The 19105-nt window shown below is 38.5% G+C and overlaps 2 protein-coding genes across 16 annotated transcripts in view; both read right to left on the bottom strand.

Moving 5' to 3' along the window:
* pals1a (protein associated with LIN7 1, MAGUK p55 family member a) overlaps nucleotides 1-11582 on the bottom strand; it is a 31505-nt gene extending 19923 nt beyond the window's left edge. Inside the window, exon 1 of one of the 2 annotated variants that reach the window (XM_084393523.1) lies at nucleotides 11320-11582. The gene's annotated coding sequence lies outside the window, so the exon portion shown is untranslated. The remainder of the gene's footprint in view (nucleotides 1-11319) is intronic. The other variant, XM_084393524.1, reaches the window with a different exon arrangement.
* A 464-nt stretch (nucleotides 11583-12046) lies between these two features.
* Nucleotides 12047-19105, bottom strand: part of gphna (gephyrin a) — an 81934-nt gene continuing 74875 nt past the window's right edge. For 7 of the 14 annotated variants that reach the window (XM_084394338.1, XM_084394346.1, XM_084394344.1 and 4 more), the window contains 7 exons: nucleotides 18404-18491; nucleotides 17037-17110; nucleotides 15874-15938; nucleotides 15360-15461; nucleotides 13736-13839; nucleotides 13553-13649; nucleotides 12047-13460 (listed from right to left, as the gene is read on the bottom strand). In XM_084394338.1, the coding sequence (XP_084250464.1) occupies nucleotides 13327-13460; nucleotides 13553-13649; nucleotides 13736-13839; nucleotides 15360-15461; nucleotides 15874-15938; nucleotides 17037-17110; nucleotides 18404-18491 (664 nt within the window). In that variant the 3' untranslated portion in view covers nucleotides 12047-13326. The remainder of the gene's footprint in view (nucleotides 13461-13552; nucleotides 13650-13735; nucleotides 13840-15359; nucleotides 15462-15873; nucleotides 15939-17036; nucleotides 17111-18403; nucleotides 18492-19105) is intronic. The other 7 variants (XM_084394347.1, XM_084394350.1, XM_084394341.1 and 4 more) reach the window with 1 other exon arrangement.

Below are 19105 nucleotides of genomic sequence, written 5' to 3'. Positions count from 1 at the left end.
ACGAAAAGAAAACGTAAACAAGAATTGTTAAAGTAATCAGATGATACTGATCAAAAACAAACAAATTCCTTTTCCACTTTACAGATGAGCAGTTTATGCGACTAGTTCTAATGGCTATCATTTGAGATAATCAGCCACTAATTATAAAAGATTAAAAGATGTCCAATGCCTTATGATTTCCGCAATGCAAAAAACCCAAACAAAAATGACCGAATGCGGTCATAAAAATGGCTATTAAGACATAGTACACTCAAAAATTTGAATTGTCATTATTTAGCTTCATGTCATTTGAAACCCACAATACTTTTTATTTATTTATTCTAAACACAAATAAAGATATTTTTAATGAAACCTGATACATTTTTGTTTCTCCATTTAAAGTCCATTCAACCAAAACCAAAACTTTGATGCTTCAAGAACTCCATATGAATCGAGGGGTTTAATCCAAGCTAAACACAAGTTAAACAAAAATAGTCGATCTCCGAATGCAACGTAACAGGGAGGAGAGTAAAGATGGAAAGCTAGTTAGTTCTATATAAATTCACGGATAATTTGTTGTTTTGTCGTTAGTGAAAATCAATATTGACCTTGTATTTGAAAAAGGATCCTCATATAAGAAACAATACTAAAATTCAGAGTCAGTTCATTCGCATTCGGAGATCGACTATTTTTGACTGACAAAATGCCAGCGGACACAGCTACAGTGAGTTGTTCAAAACCTTTCTTTTTAGTAAACTCTGTGTACACAAACAATGTTCTCAAAGCTCGAGTTCATGTGTAGAGCCCCTGGTGATACTTCGAGGAAGTTTCATGTTGTGTCGAGCCTTCTTAGTGTTTTAAAAATAGTGATTTTGATGCTATCATAGAAATAGCACTCCCATTCAAACGGCAATTTGACCGAAACCGAAAATACGGTCAAACTTAAATGTGGCGCTTCCATTCTAATTATGCTTTTAAACAAAAGTTTGCCTCGGGTAGATTCACAAATAGACCCTAGGTTGCATTTTGGCGAGAGTTACGCTTTAATGTCGAGCCCTGCATTTAGAAAGCAACAGAGGGCACTCTCAGCCAAGCAACGGTGTGTAAAGCTCAGCACAGCAGGCAATGATATTATATCTGCGCTAAACTTTTTTTGGGCTCTAGTCTAATTCAATAACATGCGAGTGAAATTGTACAATTTACTAGCCATTGGCTAATTAAAGACATTTTTAGTCACCTAGTATGAAATATAGGGATGCACCGAATATTCGGCCACCGAAAATTTTCGGCCGAAAATGGCCCAAAAGTGCATTTTCGGTTTTCGGCCGACTTTTATCACCGAAACAATACGGCCGAAATGTTGTGATGACGCAAACAGCAGACACCGCGACCTGCACGTGCTTGTCTGAAGCAACATTACATATCTGCGGTGTGGACGTATTTAAATATATCTAAGAGTGACCCACGGACAACGATTTTCAAAACACAGACATCCCAAGTCTTCCGGAAGTTCCGGGAGTCTCCCGCGTATTGATACCGGCTCCCTAATGCCCGCAAATTAGTTTAAATCTCCCGGAATCGCGAGCGAGCATGAGCGCGCATACGTAGCGCGCGCGGCAGAGAGGGAGCGAGAGACCTTTGCGTGTGTGTGCAGAGCAGCCGTCATTTCTCAGAGGTTTACCTGAGCTGTTTATGGTTTTTGCAACTCACGTCCATGAGCATATAACTGCAGATATTATTTTGGGCTATGGCAGTATTGACCTAAATGCACTGTTTTTATGAGAGAACATTTCATTTTTAAACCTTTCTCCAGGCCAGTAGGCTTTTACATTATTATTTTATGTACACATGAGTGGGGTCAAGTTAAACATTTAATTTTATACTTTGCAAATGCTAAATAAATATTTGCATAAAATTTTAATGGATTTATTCTTTGAAACTTTAATATTAATTTATGCAATTGCAATGCCTTGATTTTAGTAAACTTAGTACACAGTCATAGCCATAAATGCAATGGTACTAACAATAATTGGCATAATTTCTTTCGGTGTTTCGGTTTTCGGCCTTGGTTTCCTCTTTTTCGGTTTTCGGTTTCGGCCAAGAATTTTCATTTCGGTGCATCCCTAATGAAATATGCGAGTGATTTACTTGCATTGTAGAGGGCTGAAGATGGATGAAAGTGTTATGGGTTTGGAACAGCATGAAGGCGAGTAAACAATGACAGAATTTTCATTTTTGGGTGAACTATCCCTTTGATCAAATTCAAATTTCAATACTGTCTATTGTGACTATACTGTGTAATTTTTAAATATATAATCTGCACATGCTGCTTTCTTCAAAGATGATGAGTGGCAATTCAATCTGTCTGTAAGAGTATGATGGCTTACTAAATGAGTTAGGCTATATAAAGCTCTTATGGCCTGTTAGCTTAAACAAACAGCTCATTTAACGCACTAAATAACATGCATTATTCACATGAAGGAAGTTTTCTTCCTTGGCCTGGCAGACTCTGCCCTGCACAGGATGAACCTGTTACTCTGACAGACATGAAACAGCTCGTCCTGAGGAGTGGCAAGTATGGAAAACAGTCCCTGAATTCTGTGACAGGGAGGGACCGGAGCTCCTTTCCCTACTTCATCACCCTTCAATAGGTTTTATAACTATCTGACAATATAACAAAGCTCTGGGGTCCACCACACCTTTACACTGAAATAAAAATAATAAACTAACTGACAACTCACAGATATGAATCTTTCTCATCAGAGAACTGGAAAATGCACAAGAGAAAAGCTGATGTCTGCAAAGACATGCAGGAGATAGGGAAGCTGGACAGGCCGACACTTCCATGGCTGTCACCGTAGAAGAGAAACAGACCAGGATCGTTATCTTCTCCAAAGCTCCAGCTCAACATTCCAACACCCAGTGTTTGCGTACAAAAAAAATTCCAGATTCCAGGCTCCTAAGAATCGAACACGTACCACTTAGTACCAGGAGGGAGAGCAATGCTGGAGAGAAAGTGGAAAAGAGAGGGAAAGAGACAAACAGAGGGAAAATATGTGGATACAGCATGGTATGTAAAGGACAACACCAGCATGCAGGGATGAATCACTTTTGGCCTTTTTAGTGCAGGAACAGAAAATAAAACCGGCACATGACCTTAATAAGTAAACCATTCAACTCGCCTTCAGTCGACAACTTCCATGTTGTGCATGGAAATGTTTGGAGAATACATTACCCAATAGACCGACAGGTGGAAACAAGACTGCAAGGCTCCACCTCTCAAACCATGAGAAAAATCAACAACATACACCACATTCTGAATACTAGGGATAGGTACCGAAACCTGCTATTAAATGGGCCCCGGGGCTAAATTATGAAAGACCACAGTACCGATAAGCACCGGCCTTACAGGTTCTGCTGTCGGTGGAGAAATTAAGAAAACACACATACTATTTATTATTGCTATATAGATGTTATATTACAAGATAATATTAAACCATTTGTCTGTGATGCATTTTTTCGCAGTCTAGAAGAGAGAGATCTCTCTCACCCAGAGCTACAGCGCGCACAATTCAAAAGTCCCTGCTTAATTAGCGACGATGGCCGAGAGAACTAAACATTCTGGTTACACTTTAGGCCTGTGATATTAATTTTATTTTTCGATTTTGGCTTCCAAGGATTATAAAAAGAAGATATTTGACGTAAAACCATTAAGAACTAGAAGAGTTCTGTCTCTGGCTTTCTGTGTGCGCTCCGATACGGACCACAACTACACAAGCAAATTATACTTTAGGCTTTATGTGCGTGTCTAAACTATCAAATACACACAAAATATAACCAAAAAAAAATAAAAATGACCTGCTTGGAGAGTATTCACTTTTATTACCAGTTTGTGTCTTAAATGGGCATAAATAGTTGGGAGAATATATGATGTGTATTAGGGATGCAACGGTACACGGTAAAATCCCGGACCGTTCGGTCAGTCCTGCACGGGACAATCTACCCTCGTGTCCCGCGGGACTTCGGTTTTGCCATTGAGTTCGCGCTGATTCTTTTAGTTTTTGCTTTAGGCGCCGTTCACATATCGCGCCTAAAAACGCGTAGAAAACGCTAGGCGCGCCGCGTTCTCCTTTTTCCAAAGCGCTAGGGCGGTTGCGCTCCGGAGGCGTCTGTCGTTGCTAAAGCAACCATCAGCTGCGCTCTGGTTGGTTCTTGTCACGTGACCTACGGTGCGCATTCTGAAAAGTTGAGAATTTTCTCCACTGCTGGGGACATCGTTAGTGCCAACCGGTCTCGCCTTGCACCAGACAGTGTTGATAGACTCATCTTTTTGCACAAGAATCTCTCAATAGTGGATGAGTAAATAACATTGCACTTTGTATCCTGAATGCAGTATTTTTTATTATATTATTTTGCTTTGCTTTTTTTTATTCAAAGCACAAGCTAATTTATGTTTGTTAAAGGTAAAAGTGCACTTTTTCTTTCACATTGATCACTTCATATACCAGTTATCAAGGTTTGGAATTGGGTTCCACTTGAATATTTTGAAGTGTGTTTGTTTACATTTTGTATTTCATATAAGTGATAGTTGAAGAGGTTGTATTACTTAGTGTTGTTCAGTACAGACTAGAGTGTTAATTTATTCCATACATTGATGTTCTTCCTACTGTGACATTCTGTTTATGCTCATAAGAAAAATAAAACATATTTTTGGGATGAAATAGCAGTCTCTTTCTGCACAAAACATGTACCGAAACCGAACCGAGACCCAAAAACCGAGGTACGGACCGTACCGTGGGCTATCTGTACCGTTGCACCCCTAATGTGTATTATTAGATCTGCATTCTATCTTAAAGTGGCAGCAGTCTAAACATGCTGACGACTGCGACATTAATGTGAATCAAACAACAAAAGGCAAAGAGAACATTACTCACAGCTCTTGAATAACTTAAGCTTTAATAAGCATTAATCTAACAATTCTTGTTCTTATTGTGTTATCTTGTGTATTTAAAACACAAAAAATGCCTGCACACCGGTCCATTTAAAAATTGTCCATTGTTGTTTCTTTTGCTATAGATATTTATTTTACATTTCAGAATATAAAGCGATGTTAATTATGTTCTTAATTTGTTTCTTTTTTCTTTATTTTAATAAAAAAATACATAAAAATAAATAACCGATAAGAATACCTTTAAAGTACCGGATCGATAACCATTATCAGTAAGAATAGTAATACTGTTAAAACCTTAAAGATACCCATCCCTACTGACTCCTGTGCTCAACTGTCTATACCGGCATGAATGTCCACATGTGAAGCGAATGTTTGTGTTATTCTGAACAAATGTATTAGGTAGAGATGCACCGGTCGACTGGCCATAAATCTGAACCGCACAAACTCTGCAATGCAATCATTTCCCAAAATGCAATTTGTGTGGAAAATTACAAAGAGAAGCGCAAAGAGAAGAAGCTCCCTGTTAACAATGCCCGAAATAGTGGAAGAAGAAAATAAATATTGAATTGGGGGTGGGAGTTTATATGAATGTATCTCTAAAGGGAACTGACAGTCTTCAGAAAAGTGTCATTAGCAATTTATTTTCCTTTTACCTCTGTATAATGCCTGTCTATAAGCGCAGCACTGCTTTGTGTACAGTGGTAACAAAGGAAACACCATTTTGCTGCCGTTCCATAAGCGCCACTGTCAATTTGCATTGTCTGTCAATTTCCTTGTAAAACAAAATCGGCAATGAAAGATGGTGATTAGAGCATTCCAAGTATTAGGAGTCATATATTTTTAATCACAACACATTTTTGCACCAAACATTTGTGCAGACCTTAAGGCTGGATTCATGCAACTTTTAACAGGATTTTTGATTGTTTGTAGGGTCATGGCATTGCAACTTTAAAAGATATGAAAGAATTCTGTTTAAGGTGGTCTTACATAGCCAGACCTTCAGCTTACAGCAGAAGTGGACAGTCCATTGATGTTCTGATGGTGACAGAGTACCCGCCCCTAAACTAGCCTGGGTTTCCCCATGCTGCCTTGCGCTCAGCGCGATTTTATTCACGCTGCTAAGCAGCCTGGACACCATGGACCAGATTTTCCCCTCAAAAAAGGAACCAATCACAGAACGGGGAGGGAGCAGCAAGACGATGACGACGTCTATGCGACACACCGACGCAGTTTGTTTATATCTATGGATCCAACATGGCATCAGACGCGAAGTTACCTTTCGATGCAGCCTTAGATAGTGTTCTAAGTAGTTTAGAACGCAAGTTTATTTCGTCTTCTTCCTCGTTGGAATTTCTGTCGCTCTACATACGTCATCTGTTATAATTGAAACGATTGGCTATGAGCTTCGTACAGGCGCATTTGATAGACATTCGTAGCACCCAATAAACGGCTCTGGGCATTCGTAAACCACGCCTCAAATACGAGAACACATTTCCACAACATCGGGGTGTGGAATTCCTTACCTACAAACATTCGAAGCCTCAATAGCGTCTCATTTTTTAAAAATAAGCTTAAGTACTGGCTCCTATCACAACAGATCTGCAACCACTAATGACTGTGTTGTACATTATCTGATTTATATTCTGGTTTTAAATGTTATATTCCTGGACCTGTATGTATTGTGATGTTTTATGTGGTGTATATGTAATGTATGTTATTTTATTTGTTTACCTGCCCAGCGACAGCAGATGTAAACTAGCTATTAGCTAATTCTGGTGCAATTACTTTTAATTGTGCATTGTCCCTGTAAAAATAAACAATAAAATGAAATGAAATGAATGAGAAAATGAACATGTGGTTCCCAGACCACGTCTCAATGAGACGAGGTCTGACGTTAGCCAGGCTACCCCTAAACTACACTTTAAGTGAAATAATGTAGAAATAAGTGTATTGTGTATAGGTCATTTTACTTGTCAACCAGATGGTGTCTTCCTGTCCAAGTAGGCAGTTCTTGACAAGAATAAGCTGTGAAGAGGTCCAGACATTCTGCCGAGAGTCTGGCTACACAATACTAACATGATCCTATACAGCCTAATAATACAAAGCTTCATTAAGTTCACCAGTCAATCAGACAGCCAACTGACTTGGCGGTATTTAGCCTAAATTATATGTTATTTTGGAATCCGTAGTGAGAAAATATCTGCATGCTTTAAAGTGTGCTGATGTGTTGCAATTTATAACATTGAAAGCCTATTAGACACAGTGCTGGTGATCTGTGGCTCATCCACTCTTGACTGGTTGCTGCACCTGGACCAGCCTGCAATAACTGAGATCTGACAGATCCCAAACGGAATCAAGAGATTAATGAGGATTCCTCACAGCTATAGCACAAGCCAGGTGACAAACAGTCAAAACAAACATTTCACACAACTGATGAGTTTTCAAGTCAATAATTTGAGAGCCATATGCTTTCTTTTCAGGGGTCATTCGTTAAAACACTCAGGGACCAACATGTTGTTATTGTTCTTCACAGGCCCCCTGAAAAGTAGTGGGAAAATCCAGGTCTAGACAGAACAGTAGCCCCGCGGCATTTTGTATGGGCTCTCTAGGAGAATTTGTGGTTTGTTTATTCTTAACCGTGGCAGTCCATCAGGACAGCAGAGTCGGTGCATATTGAGAATTCCTCAGGGGACACAGACGGGTTACAGCAGTTCTGTACACTGCTGCCACAGGTACCAGCCTCTTCCCATACCACAGTCCGTCAGATACAAAAAGTCCTGTCTAAAGCGACTCAAACTCGCAGTGCTTTCAGATGGAGCAGCATTTACTACTGATCACAGAGACGCTCTTCACTAAGACGCTGTGTATATATTTACTAAATCGTGATTTCAGTTTAATTTTGATTAATCGTGCAGCCCTTCTGTCTACACCTTTATACGTCTCTCTTCCCACATCAATGCATCACACATATCTGAGGCCCTGTTTACACCTGGTATTAAGATGCATTTTGGTCGATGGGATCACAAGTAGACGGGGGAGACAAGTACCTGTCTCTTTTGTCCACTTTCAACCACTTCTGTCCTGATTTCTTTGAGAGGAGAGTCTATGTGCGGTTAAATGTATGGGCTTTTTCAGATCTTTTGATCTAATGGATGAAATAAGCTCATGCAATTTACATATGGAGAGCAGCAGCTTTCGTTTCTGCTCTGATATCCATTAGGGATGTGCGAGACTATTCGACTATTAAACGATACTGCTGCTGCTAGTCAACTTGGAAACACTAGTCGTTTACATTTTTTTTCCTTTGCACATTTAATGTTTTGCTTTATATTGTGGACAAGTGGACAAGCTCAAAACGTTTTAGACCCTGTTTACACCTGTAGCGTTGTCCACTTAGCACATTAATACCAGGGGCCAGTTGCACAAACTTAGCCACTATGTTAAGACGGTATCTTAAGAACTAGTTTAACCAACTAGAAGTTGAATAAGAGTTAATCAGTCTTACTTTTCCAGGTCAAATTAGACCGACCGAAAAAGTTAAACCAGTCTTGAAGGAAAAAGCAGTTTATGTAACCAGGCCACAGATGTAACAGAACCTGAGAATGAGGCTGAAACACTTGAGACTATCAGCCTACTTGCTAGTTCCACACATAACTTTAAAACATTTGCTGATAACATTTGATGCTGGTGTTTGTCACTAGCGTGGATATGAACTAAATGCTTGACCAGCACAGGTATTTCAATGGTTAATGCAATGCAACAAAATAATATCTAGAGCAGGGAGGCTGAACACATACAATACCATTCAAAGGTTTGAGGTCAGTAAGCTTATTTTACTTTTATTCTGCAGGATGCATTAAATTAAATAAAAATTGAGAGTAAAAACATTTATAATATTACAAGTTTCACATTTTAAAAAAATGCTGTTCTTTTGAACATTCTATCCAAAGAAAAAGAAATCCTGGGAAAAAAAAAAGTATCACAGTTTCCACAAACATATTAAGCAGCACAACTGTTTTCAATATTGATAATTATACTTTTTTTTAAAGCACCAAATCAGCATATTAGAATGATTTCTGAAGGATCTTGTGACACTGAAGACTGGAGTTGGCTGCTGAAAGTTCACCGTTGCCATTACAGGAATAAATTATAGAAAAATAATTTAAAAAATGTAAAAATTAAAAAAAGTTATTTTTAAATTGTACAACAAACAAATGCAACAACAACAAATGAAAAAGTTATTTTACACTATAATAATAAGAACAGAAATGATTACATTTAATAATTATTTGGATATTCTGTCATTATTCTGGATAATAAATATTTAAATCCACTGATAATATCAAACCGTCTCTGAAGAGTCGCACTGTTCTCTCTATATTCTATTCTATATATCCAACAGGCCATCAGATTTCATCAGTCTGACAGGCCAGACTCACTGAAGGAACGTGGCAGTGAGGTAATATGATTCTAGAGCGTGCTGGCATTAACACCTCTCGCTCTACTCTGAAAACAGATACCGTCTCCTTGAAAGAAAGCCCATCTGATCCAGAGCCAAAATCCTCCATCATCCGTTATAACATCATTTATTTGTGCAGTAACTCCACACCTGTACCAAGACTGCCATAATAACCTACTATTATTTATTGCCATCAACAGCACTGAATAATGTTATGGAACAATTGATCTTCGACTTAAGCACGCACATCAAGTGCAGGGAAGGTTATCTCTGTGACTGTGCTGCTGATACAGGTTACCTACGGCCACCTCTGAGCTGAATTATATCACAGCATGCAGTGAACACTTATCTTTAAACAACACAGAGCAGCCAGCTGACTCGCAGCTTGTGATCTGAGGAAATGATAAGATTGTCAATTGTGCTCCTAATAATGGAATGAAGACATGGATCACATCCAGCCCCGGGAGGGATTGTACTTTTGGTGACTTGGCAACATAAAAAGGTAGGCTACATCTAAACAAACAAAGCCAAGCCAAAATGTGTTGACACAGTGAAGCACTTACAAAGTCTATGGGTCAACTGTCACACCCCCATAGACTTTCACATTATGTAGCCTATATTTATCAATACTGTAGTAGGGTTCTCAAATTTTCTGGCCAATGATTTGATATGACTTTTCCAGTTAAAAAAAAGAAGAAAAAAAATTATATATCTCTCTACAATGACAATATATATTTGTCACAAATACTGTCAAGAGCGTATTTAATCCAGATTATTCATTGAAACTCACTCCATAAGCAAGTAATTAAGGTGATATGATGCTCTAAAAGTGAGGTAAAATGATTTTGGAGTCTATAATAAAAAATAAACATCTAAAGTGTAGCCTACTACAAGACTTACACATACTAGTCACTTTGTGTAAACTTTTGTAGCTAGGAACACAAGAATAGATCAATAATGGATAACTCGCGCTTTATTTCATCTCCTTTACTAGCTCATTAAACTGTCAGAGTCCATTGAATATTCAAAAAGGAGGTTGATAAAATAAACCAGAACACTTAACAGTCAATTTTACTAGCACATAAACACTTTTAATATGCCTAGTAAACAGCTCAGTGTGTCTAGAGTCCGAGACCATTTTCATGAATGACACAGATTCACAAATTATCAACATAAACTATAGATGTCTGTAATATGACTGGTGAAATACATCATTCCCCTTCACCTCCCTTAGGGCAATTCACTCATAAAATAAAACGATAACGCCCTTTCCATGTCAGCTTTGATCCATGGTATCCCAGTAATCACACCAGAGAGAATATGACGGGTTCGCGCTATCAGATTTCTGAACCTTCCCGAAGGAACAATGCGACATTTGTGCCCTTAATGGCTGTAATGAAGGTAGATGAACAATGGCAGTCCGTGTATATCGATCGAAGAAACTTCCAGGCAGTTTCAACAACAAGTTGTTTAAATCCCTAGTTTTGCCTTTTTAAACATGTAGCTTCATAATCACCATTAAGTTACTTAATCCAAACAACAGGGCATCTATCTCAAGACCTAGTGAACTGCCACTTTTTGGGCGTAGAAAGCGCTTATGATGCCTACAAATGCTGTCTAGGTAGGCAGCTCATTAGGTTTTGAGAGACAGCCGTTGTATGAGCTTGGCGTGCCCTCAGAACTAAACAAACAGTGAAACATATAACTTTTAAATCTTCTAAACTGTCTCTTGAATGTCTATAGAGCTTTATTTGATACAAATGAGAGTGTGTTTTAGGGTTATGCTGAATATTTGCATAGCTAACACAGCTAGCTGGCCACTTCCCGAAGTGCAGCGCTGCTTTCTTTCCCAGGCAACCTGTTGCAAACAACACTTAACTTACGCCGCGTTTTAACGGCCAAAACAACTTGAAAGTGTCGCTTAGCTTACCTCTTCAGTAAGATGTGCCGTTCTTTTAGTCCAATTAATGTAAAAATACTCCAAGAAAAGCGGTTTTGTTCACAGAATATCACATTAGATTGTTGTCATGTTGTGTGACGGGTCGCTGTGGCTAGAGACTCGAGTCTCGGTATTGTGTGTCTGTCTGCGAGACTGACGGAGAGAGGCTCAACAGCGCCTCCGGCAACTGCATGAGACGACGCTTCTGATTGGACAGATCCACCATGCTTAAACTCCACCGTCCAATCAGGTGTGGTTTTCCTTGAGCACGTAGAGTCGATTACAAACCGGTCGGTTTCAATTGAACCGAGTTAAAGGATTGGAATTTTTTAAGGCTTGTTCAGTTTTTAGATTGTAACCACGTTTAATATTGTAGATCCAAACGTTAAGTAAAAAAAAAAAAAGCATAGGCTTATGGTATAGCAAATTGTCCACTGTGAATAGTATACATTCAGGTATTCACCAATTTTTATTTATTTATTTTTTACAGTCTATGGTATTCACCTAACTTCACAAACAGCTTTTTGCCTGCTATATAGCCTAGTATGTCGATCTTTAATAATGCTAAATGTAAAAAGCTTATATTTCAAGAGAGTATCAAAAAATATATTCTTGAATATTTATTAAGTAAAAAAAAAGATGTTAAAACAAATATTCAGTAAATAATAAACATACATCACACATGCATGAAAATAAATGACAGATATGGAGAACTCAATCAGCTTTCAGAGTTTATTTAAAAAAAGAAACTGAACCACGTCTTTACATAATGATCAAGAATTTTAATTCTCGCATTAGATCAGTATTACAGAAAATGATATTATAGTACAGAGTTTTTCAATATCTTTTCAATACCATAGTATGTTCCTTAGGAGTGCTGGTCACTTGTCTGTACAATATCACTCTTGCATTTTTTTGACTGTACATTTTATGCAATTTGTTTAAAAAGGCTGTCAGCACTTAAATAAGCTGTCTTCATCTTCGAAGTTAACAAATAAAAGTTTCCAGGGAGCTCAGCCTCTAGGATTGGGCCGGGCGAGTTTAAATGTAAGGGTAGTGGGTAAAATAGAGAGTAATAAGGGCAGAGCTATGAGGGCCAGTTTATTATGAAGTATGTTTCAGACTGAGGTAGCCTGTAGCACAGGACATGCCTCTGTGTGCGCTGAAGTAGCACAGACTTTACACAGACCCTCACCCGTCATCGTTTTGCGAAAACAATCCGTACAAAGTCTGTGATACCGGCGACACTCGCTGCTTTTCGGCGTCATGACCACAAGACCTCCCCCCCCCCACAGCCCTGGCTTTTGGCACTGCGCACATAAACACGACTCACAAGATAAACAACAAGCAAAGCGGTTTTGTAAACCCTTTATGAAGCATAATGAAGTCTTTATGGAGCATATAATACTAAAGGGAAAGAAGCTGGGTCACCTTGGTGCACTTTGAGGAGAGATGAAAAGAACCAGCTCCCGTTGGGGATCCAAAGGGGTCCCCGCTGTCATTTTGAAGAGCTTTTCATTCCTCAGTGACACATTTTCTACCGATGAGAAAATAAGCTTTCTGATGTATGTGTGACAGGCGCCAACAGCTGTCTATTAAAATGCTACGGCTATCTATAAGTTCTAGCATTGAACACACAAAGCAATTGCAATGAAAGAGAACAGAGTTGCTTAATATGATAATATTCATCATTATATTAATAATCATAATAATTATAACAATATATTACAGAATAAATCTCTTATATTTCATATATATATATATATATTATCAATTTAAAAGGTATAATATTTTCTGTCTTTGAAATACTATGATGTCTTCGAAGTCATATTTTCATAAATTTCACATATTCGTCTGTTCGAAATGTTGATTATACTGGATCAACTTCTCCCAAATCAATAAAAACTAGCTGTGCCGTTGCATATTACAGAATAGTAATGATATGTGGACATGCACCACTTTCTTGCTCTATACTTGGTCTGTCCCCTTAAGATGACATCATAGCCGTCCTATGACCATGACGTCCACGACTTCACCCTTGTGCAACTCCACGTATTGCTCTGTTTTCGGAGGCAACATCAGAAGGCCGTTGGCACTTCGCATGCTCATTAGCCGACTACTCATTTGGTTTCCTGAGAAACAGAGCAGGAAATTGCTATTTAGCATACAGATAAGTTACTTATAGCATGTGTCTGTGAATATACGCATAACTAATTATGTATACCTGTGCTCTGTGCCCAGGGAAGTGGTTCCTGGTGGTGCCATGTCAGTATACAGCGATGATATTCTGGACGTGGATCCAACTTTACATCACATGAAAGCTGCAAAGAAAAGGACACACACTGATGACATCGCAGAAGTACAGAAACACAATGCAAGTCACAAAAGCTTTTGTGGCTGCGCTCACCCTGGCTTTGATGATGGTGGGCCGTGGGTCCAGTATCCCCTGCATCTTTCTTAATGCAGGAATGACAAAGAGGTTACAGGTTACAACAGCTGACACTGGGTTACCTGAGAGAGAAAGGAGAGATGACTGTTGAGGTGAAGACTATGGCTGTGACTGTGGGGTGCAGAATCTAAACTGTGGATCAGTATTAGATAGGAAATCAGTTCTGTCTCCTGATAAAGCACCACTGATGTCTATAAAGCAACAGTTCACCCCCAAAATTTTAATTCTGTCATTTATTTACCCTCATTGTCGTTCCAAACTAGCAGAATGTTTGTGCTGCTCTTTTCCATTCATTTCATGTATACAATGATCAGTGGCTGTCAAGCTCCACAAACAACAAAACAGCATAAAAGTAGCACAAAAAGTTGTCAAGTCAAGCAATAGTTTTGCAATTTGAATCATTATTTGTATATATATATAGCGATTTTTGATCATATTTACCAGGGGTGCCATTAATTCTGACCACAACTGTATATTAATAATATTATATTAATATATTATTATTAATAATATATAATATATGAATATATTTCTTTTTCAGGATTCTTTGATTATTAGAAAGTTCAAAATAACAGCATTTATTTGAAATAGAAATCTTTTGTAACACTTAATATATCCTTGCTGAATAAAAGGATGATTATTTTTTCATTCTGTATGTACATTAATTCAAATTAAAAAGAAGAATAAAGATTTTACTAAGCTTCTTTTGTGTTCTTTGGACAAACTGGAAAGTCATACGAGTTTGTAACGAGACGAGGGTGAGTAGATGATAACAAAATCTTCATTTCTGGGTCAACTGCCCATTTAAAGAGTCTTTTTGATGTCAGAGTTCAGTTTGTCAGGTTGGTGTGAAAGCTACACTCATGTTGATGATGCAAATGTACATTTGTGTTCATGTAGATTTCGGAGCCCAATAATACTGGGGCTGGGGGAATGAATTGTACTCTGGTTCGGACCAAACCAATCAAATAAAGTTTGAAAACAACCCAAGACTCTCTGATAAGACAAATGTGTAGCACACTACTGAAATCAGTCAAGGAAGAAGAGTGTGTCGAGTGCAGAGGTGCTGCACCACATCGACAGCAAGGGAAGAGGGGCATTGAAAGCAAAAGGAGGACAGGACTATTTCAGACAAATAGCAATTTCAAGACACTAAGCCACATCACGGTACACAAACGGAAGGGCTTTGAGAGGTTGCAACAGAACTAATAACTACAAGGAGTGCCATGGACGCAAAAAGAAAAAGCAAAAACACAAAGCTTCTCTCAGAAAACAGAACAGAAAGCGTCACATTGGAAAATCAGAACAAAAATATTGTTTCCTATGTTTCATTTCATTGTGTTTTGGAGGTTGTTCGATTAGACAAGGCTTTTTCATGTTTTATTAATATCTTGTGTCCGTAATAATTATATCATACTGGTCCCAAATGAGCCCAAGTGCACTAAAAAGAGATTTCGGGTTAAATCCTGGTCTGATTTCGAAAACCAGTTCATTAGGATTTTGTGTCAAAATTTCAAGTCCATTTCCGTTTTCTGAGCGCGGGCTGAAGACAGGGCTTATTTCCTGAATTAAGAGCACCTACTTCCTCGTGGGGGAGGAGGCACAGGCAGTCTGCTGGCCTCGCTGTCACTCAGGGGCACAGTCTCCAGAAGAGTCGCCCCTGTGTCTCTGTAGGTGAAATTACCTTTAAAGGGGAATATAGAAATCGCCACTGTCACCACTGCCTCGACCACCTGGTTTCTGAAGGCACAAGGTGGGAGCACAGTGGGCTCGGGATGGGGGCAAGCCTGGGGAAGCTGATCGGGCCAGTGGGCAAGAAGGGAAATGTAGGTTTGCAGAAGGGTACATAAGTGGGTAACCGTGGGCTGATTATATTGAATGGAGAAGGGACCATTCAGTTTGGAGATGGTACTATATAGAGATGTAGGTTTATGTATATACTTAGAATAAGGGAAATGGTTCTAATTGGTACAATACATACATGGGGAAAACAGGAAACTCAGTCACCTGGGTTTGTGTATGTACGTGTTCTCATTGAGAACATTTTTCCTGTCAATACTTCTCTGTTCGCATGTCAAATAGATGGCGTATTGTACCTGGAAGGGCGAAGATCAGTTTTCGTGTACCGTCAATGTCTAAGGTGGCAAACGTAGTAGGCAAACTGAAACAGAAATAGAATAAAGCGTTAATATTCTGAATTCCAGGAAAAACCAAAATCATAAAAAATAAATAAAAAAATTACAGTATATATAGATTCCCTAATCAGACTTCATGAGAAAATGTACAGTCAGTGGGTTATTATCGCAAATTATTACACGGCTCTCTAAAACACTTAATTCTGATTGGTCAATCAGTGCATTCGCCGATCAGATGTTTCCTAATATTTTCTGTTGTCTTCTCATGTGGTTCTCTATATCACACTATAGACTCAAGCTCTTTTGTTTTTTACTAACGCCACTGGCATCATCTTGTATCAAACTCAAATGAGCTGAATGCCACAAATGACCAATCAGAATCAAGTATTCTAGAGAGCCATGTAATCAAAACTGGTGTTATTTTAAGTACACAAGTCAACAAAATATACAACATTGTTCAAGTGGTTTTGGGATATTTGAATCCAAAAATCTTAAATATTGTGCCTTTATGCTGAAATAAAATAAAATATAACTGTAACAATAAAATATAAATATGAGATGAAAAACAAACAAAAATTAGAAACGTTGACTATTTTATTTAACTGAAATAAAAATACATTACTATAAATAAATTACTAAATAAATGTATTACTAAAAATACAACTGAAATAAAAATATATTTTTTAAAACTAATAAAATGACAAAAGCACATTTACAAATTACTAAAACAAACTAAAATAAAAACTGAAAAAACAAACAAAAATAAAAGCAAATGTAACATAAATAAAAACTATAGAACTATATAAATAATACTAAAAGAACACTGATATAAACAACATGTAGCTCTTTTTCTGTTTACTTTGTCTTTGAATCAGATTACATGCCAATGTTCAAAAACCATATGATACATATTGCACACAAAAATAGCAAGAGCTGAAGAAAAATGATTGGCAGGGTACTTTGCAACTTTTGGGAGTCAGGGTGTAGTGGTTCTTATCAATATTTTAGCTTTGCCAAAATTTTGGAGGTCATGGGCAGTTAGTTTTGTCCCAGGCTCAGTGCCGCCCCATCAAGACTTTACGCAAGTCTAGCTCTGTATGACTAACCCTGCTTCTCTTACTCACCCTGGCTTCATAAACACTCGACCGAAATGGATCTGGGCATGGAGGTCTATATCCAGCACTTGCTTCAGGTAGTCCTGAGAAAAAAAAGAAAACAGATGTTAGTGGTGTGTGTGTGTGTGTGTGTGTGTTTGCGTTTCTCCTCTTATGTAGTACAACACATCTATCCCTGCCTGGTGAAGTGAAACATTGGGTAATTAAAGAGCTCTAATTAATAGGGCGGAAAATCAAGAGCAAGAGGCGGTCAGTGCACTGCTGCCTGGGCAAAGACCCAAAATAAAAGGTCAGATTAACAAGTGTTGCCTTGTGACAAAAAACAAGCAGTAACACTAGATGGCAGTAAAACACACGTTGACCTGTGGCATAAGCTCTTTAAGTGTTTTGATCTGAGATCTCATGGCCTTTGGGTAAACCAATGGAGTCCTCTCCTTGACATTAAAGGGATACTCCACTTTTTTCGGAAATATGCTCATTTTACATCTCCCCCAGAGTTAAACAGTTGAGTTTTACCGTTTTAGAATCCATTCAGCCGAACTCCGGGTCTGACGGTACCACTTTTAGCATAGCTTAGCACAGATCATTGATTCTGATGAGTCCAGTAGCATTTCTTTCAAAATGACCAAAGAGTTTCAATATTTTTCCTATTTAAAACTTGACTCTTCTGTAGTTAAACCGTGTACTAAGATCGACGGAAAATGAAAAGTTGCGATTTTCTAAGCCTATATGGCTAGGAACTACTCTCATTCCGGCGTAATAATCAAGGAACTGTGCGGCTGTACCATGAGTGCAGCAGGCGTAATGATATGACGCAGCGCCTGAAAATAGGTCTAATAGGTTATACAAACTTAGTCCCGGTCACGTTGGAAGAAGTTACCGAGCTGGGGACTATTTTCAGGCGCTGCGTCATATCATTACGCCTGCTGCACCCATGGTACAGCCGCACAGTTCCTTGATTATTACGCCGGAATGAGAGTAGTTCCTAGCCATATAGGCTTAGAAAATCGCAACTTTTCATTTTCCCTCGATCTTAGTACACGGTTTAACTACAGAAGAGTCAAGTTTTAAATAGGAAAAATATTGAAACTCTTTGGTCATTTTGAAAGAAATGCTACTGGACTCATCAGAATCAATGATCTGTGCTAAGCTATGCTAAAAGTGGTACCGTCAGACCCGGAGTTCGGCTGAATGGATTCTAAAACGGTAAAACTCAACTGTTTAACTCTGGGGGAGATGTAAAATGAGCTTATTTCCGAAAAAAGTGGAGTATCCCTTTAAGCAGATTGTGAGGCCGCATTCCTTTATTGAAAAGCTCAGACATTTAAAGCATATGTGACCTTGCATACACTTCCAGACAACTCCAATCAACTGACCTTTTCACCCATGGACACGCCCCCGGAGGTGATGATGACATCAGCACGACTAATGCCCTCGTTTAGGGCGTTCAGCAGGTCGTCCGGGCTGCAGGGAGAGTTAGAAAACATGTTCATGCCAAATGACTTCCATTTTCTCTTTGCCACATCCATTACTGGCATATTGGTTAAAAGTGTCAAATGTTTGCTTACGCCAGGTTCACACATACTTTATTTCCCGTGCCCTTGTTAACAGATTATAGCATTCACACCGCACACGGATGCGGTCCGGCAATGTGTTCCAGGAGTAGAGCGTATTGTTTCCGCACTGTCTATTAAAGTGACAGTGTATTGTTCGCATAAAAAAATAAACACATGGCTTTTTGCCCAGAGTAAAGCAAGGGAAACTACACCTTACCTCATATTTAGATAAACAAGGCGACATAATGGATGACAGTCGTCTCTTCGTGGAGGTGGAAAAACAAAGTTCTTTATGACCCGCATTTCTTGTATGTAGATTTAAATCCAAAAATAAAAAAGGCATGAGAGTCGGCTGTTTTGTCAATGTGTAAGTTTTACTTTAAAATGTTACCTTAAAAGAAAAGTATGTTTAAATGTTATCCCACTTTCTTGAGCAACCTAATATATAAAACTAGAAGTAATGAATTGAATAATACATTGTTTAAATTGAGTGTACTTAAACGTGAAACATTGCATAACTGT

This window comes from Rutilus rutilus (genome assembly GCF_951802725.1).
Source record: "Rutilus rutilus genome assembly, chromosome: 21".
NCBI classification, from domain to species: domain Eukaryota; kingdom Metazoa; phylum Chordata; class Actinopteri; order Cypriniformes; family Leuciscidae; genus Rutilus; species Rutilus rutilus.
Note: the sequence above shows the minus strand (reverse complement) of the source record. Positions and strands in the feature narration are given on the sequence as shown.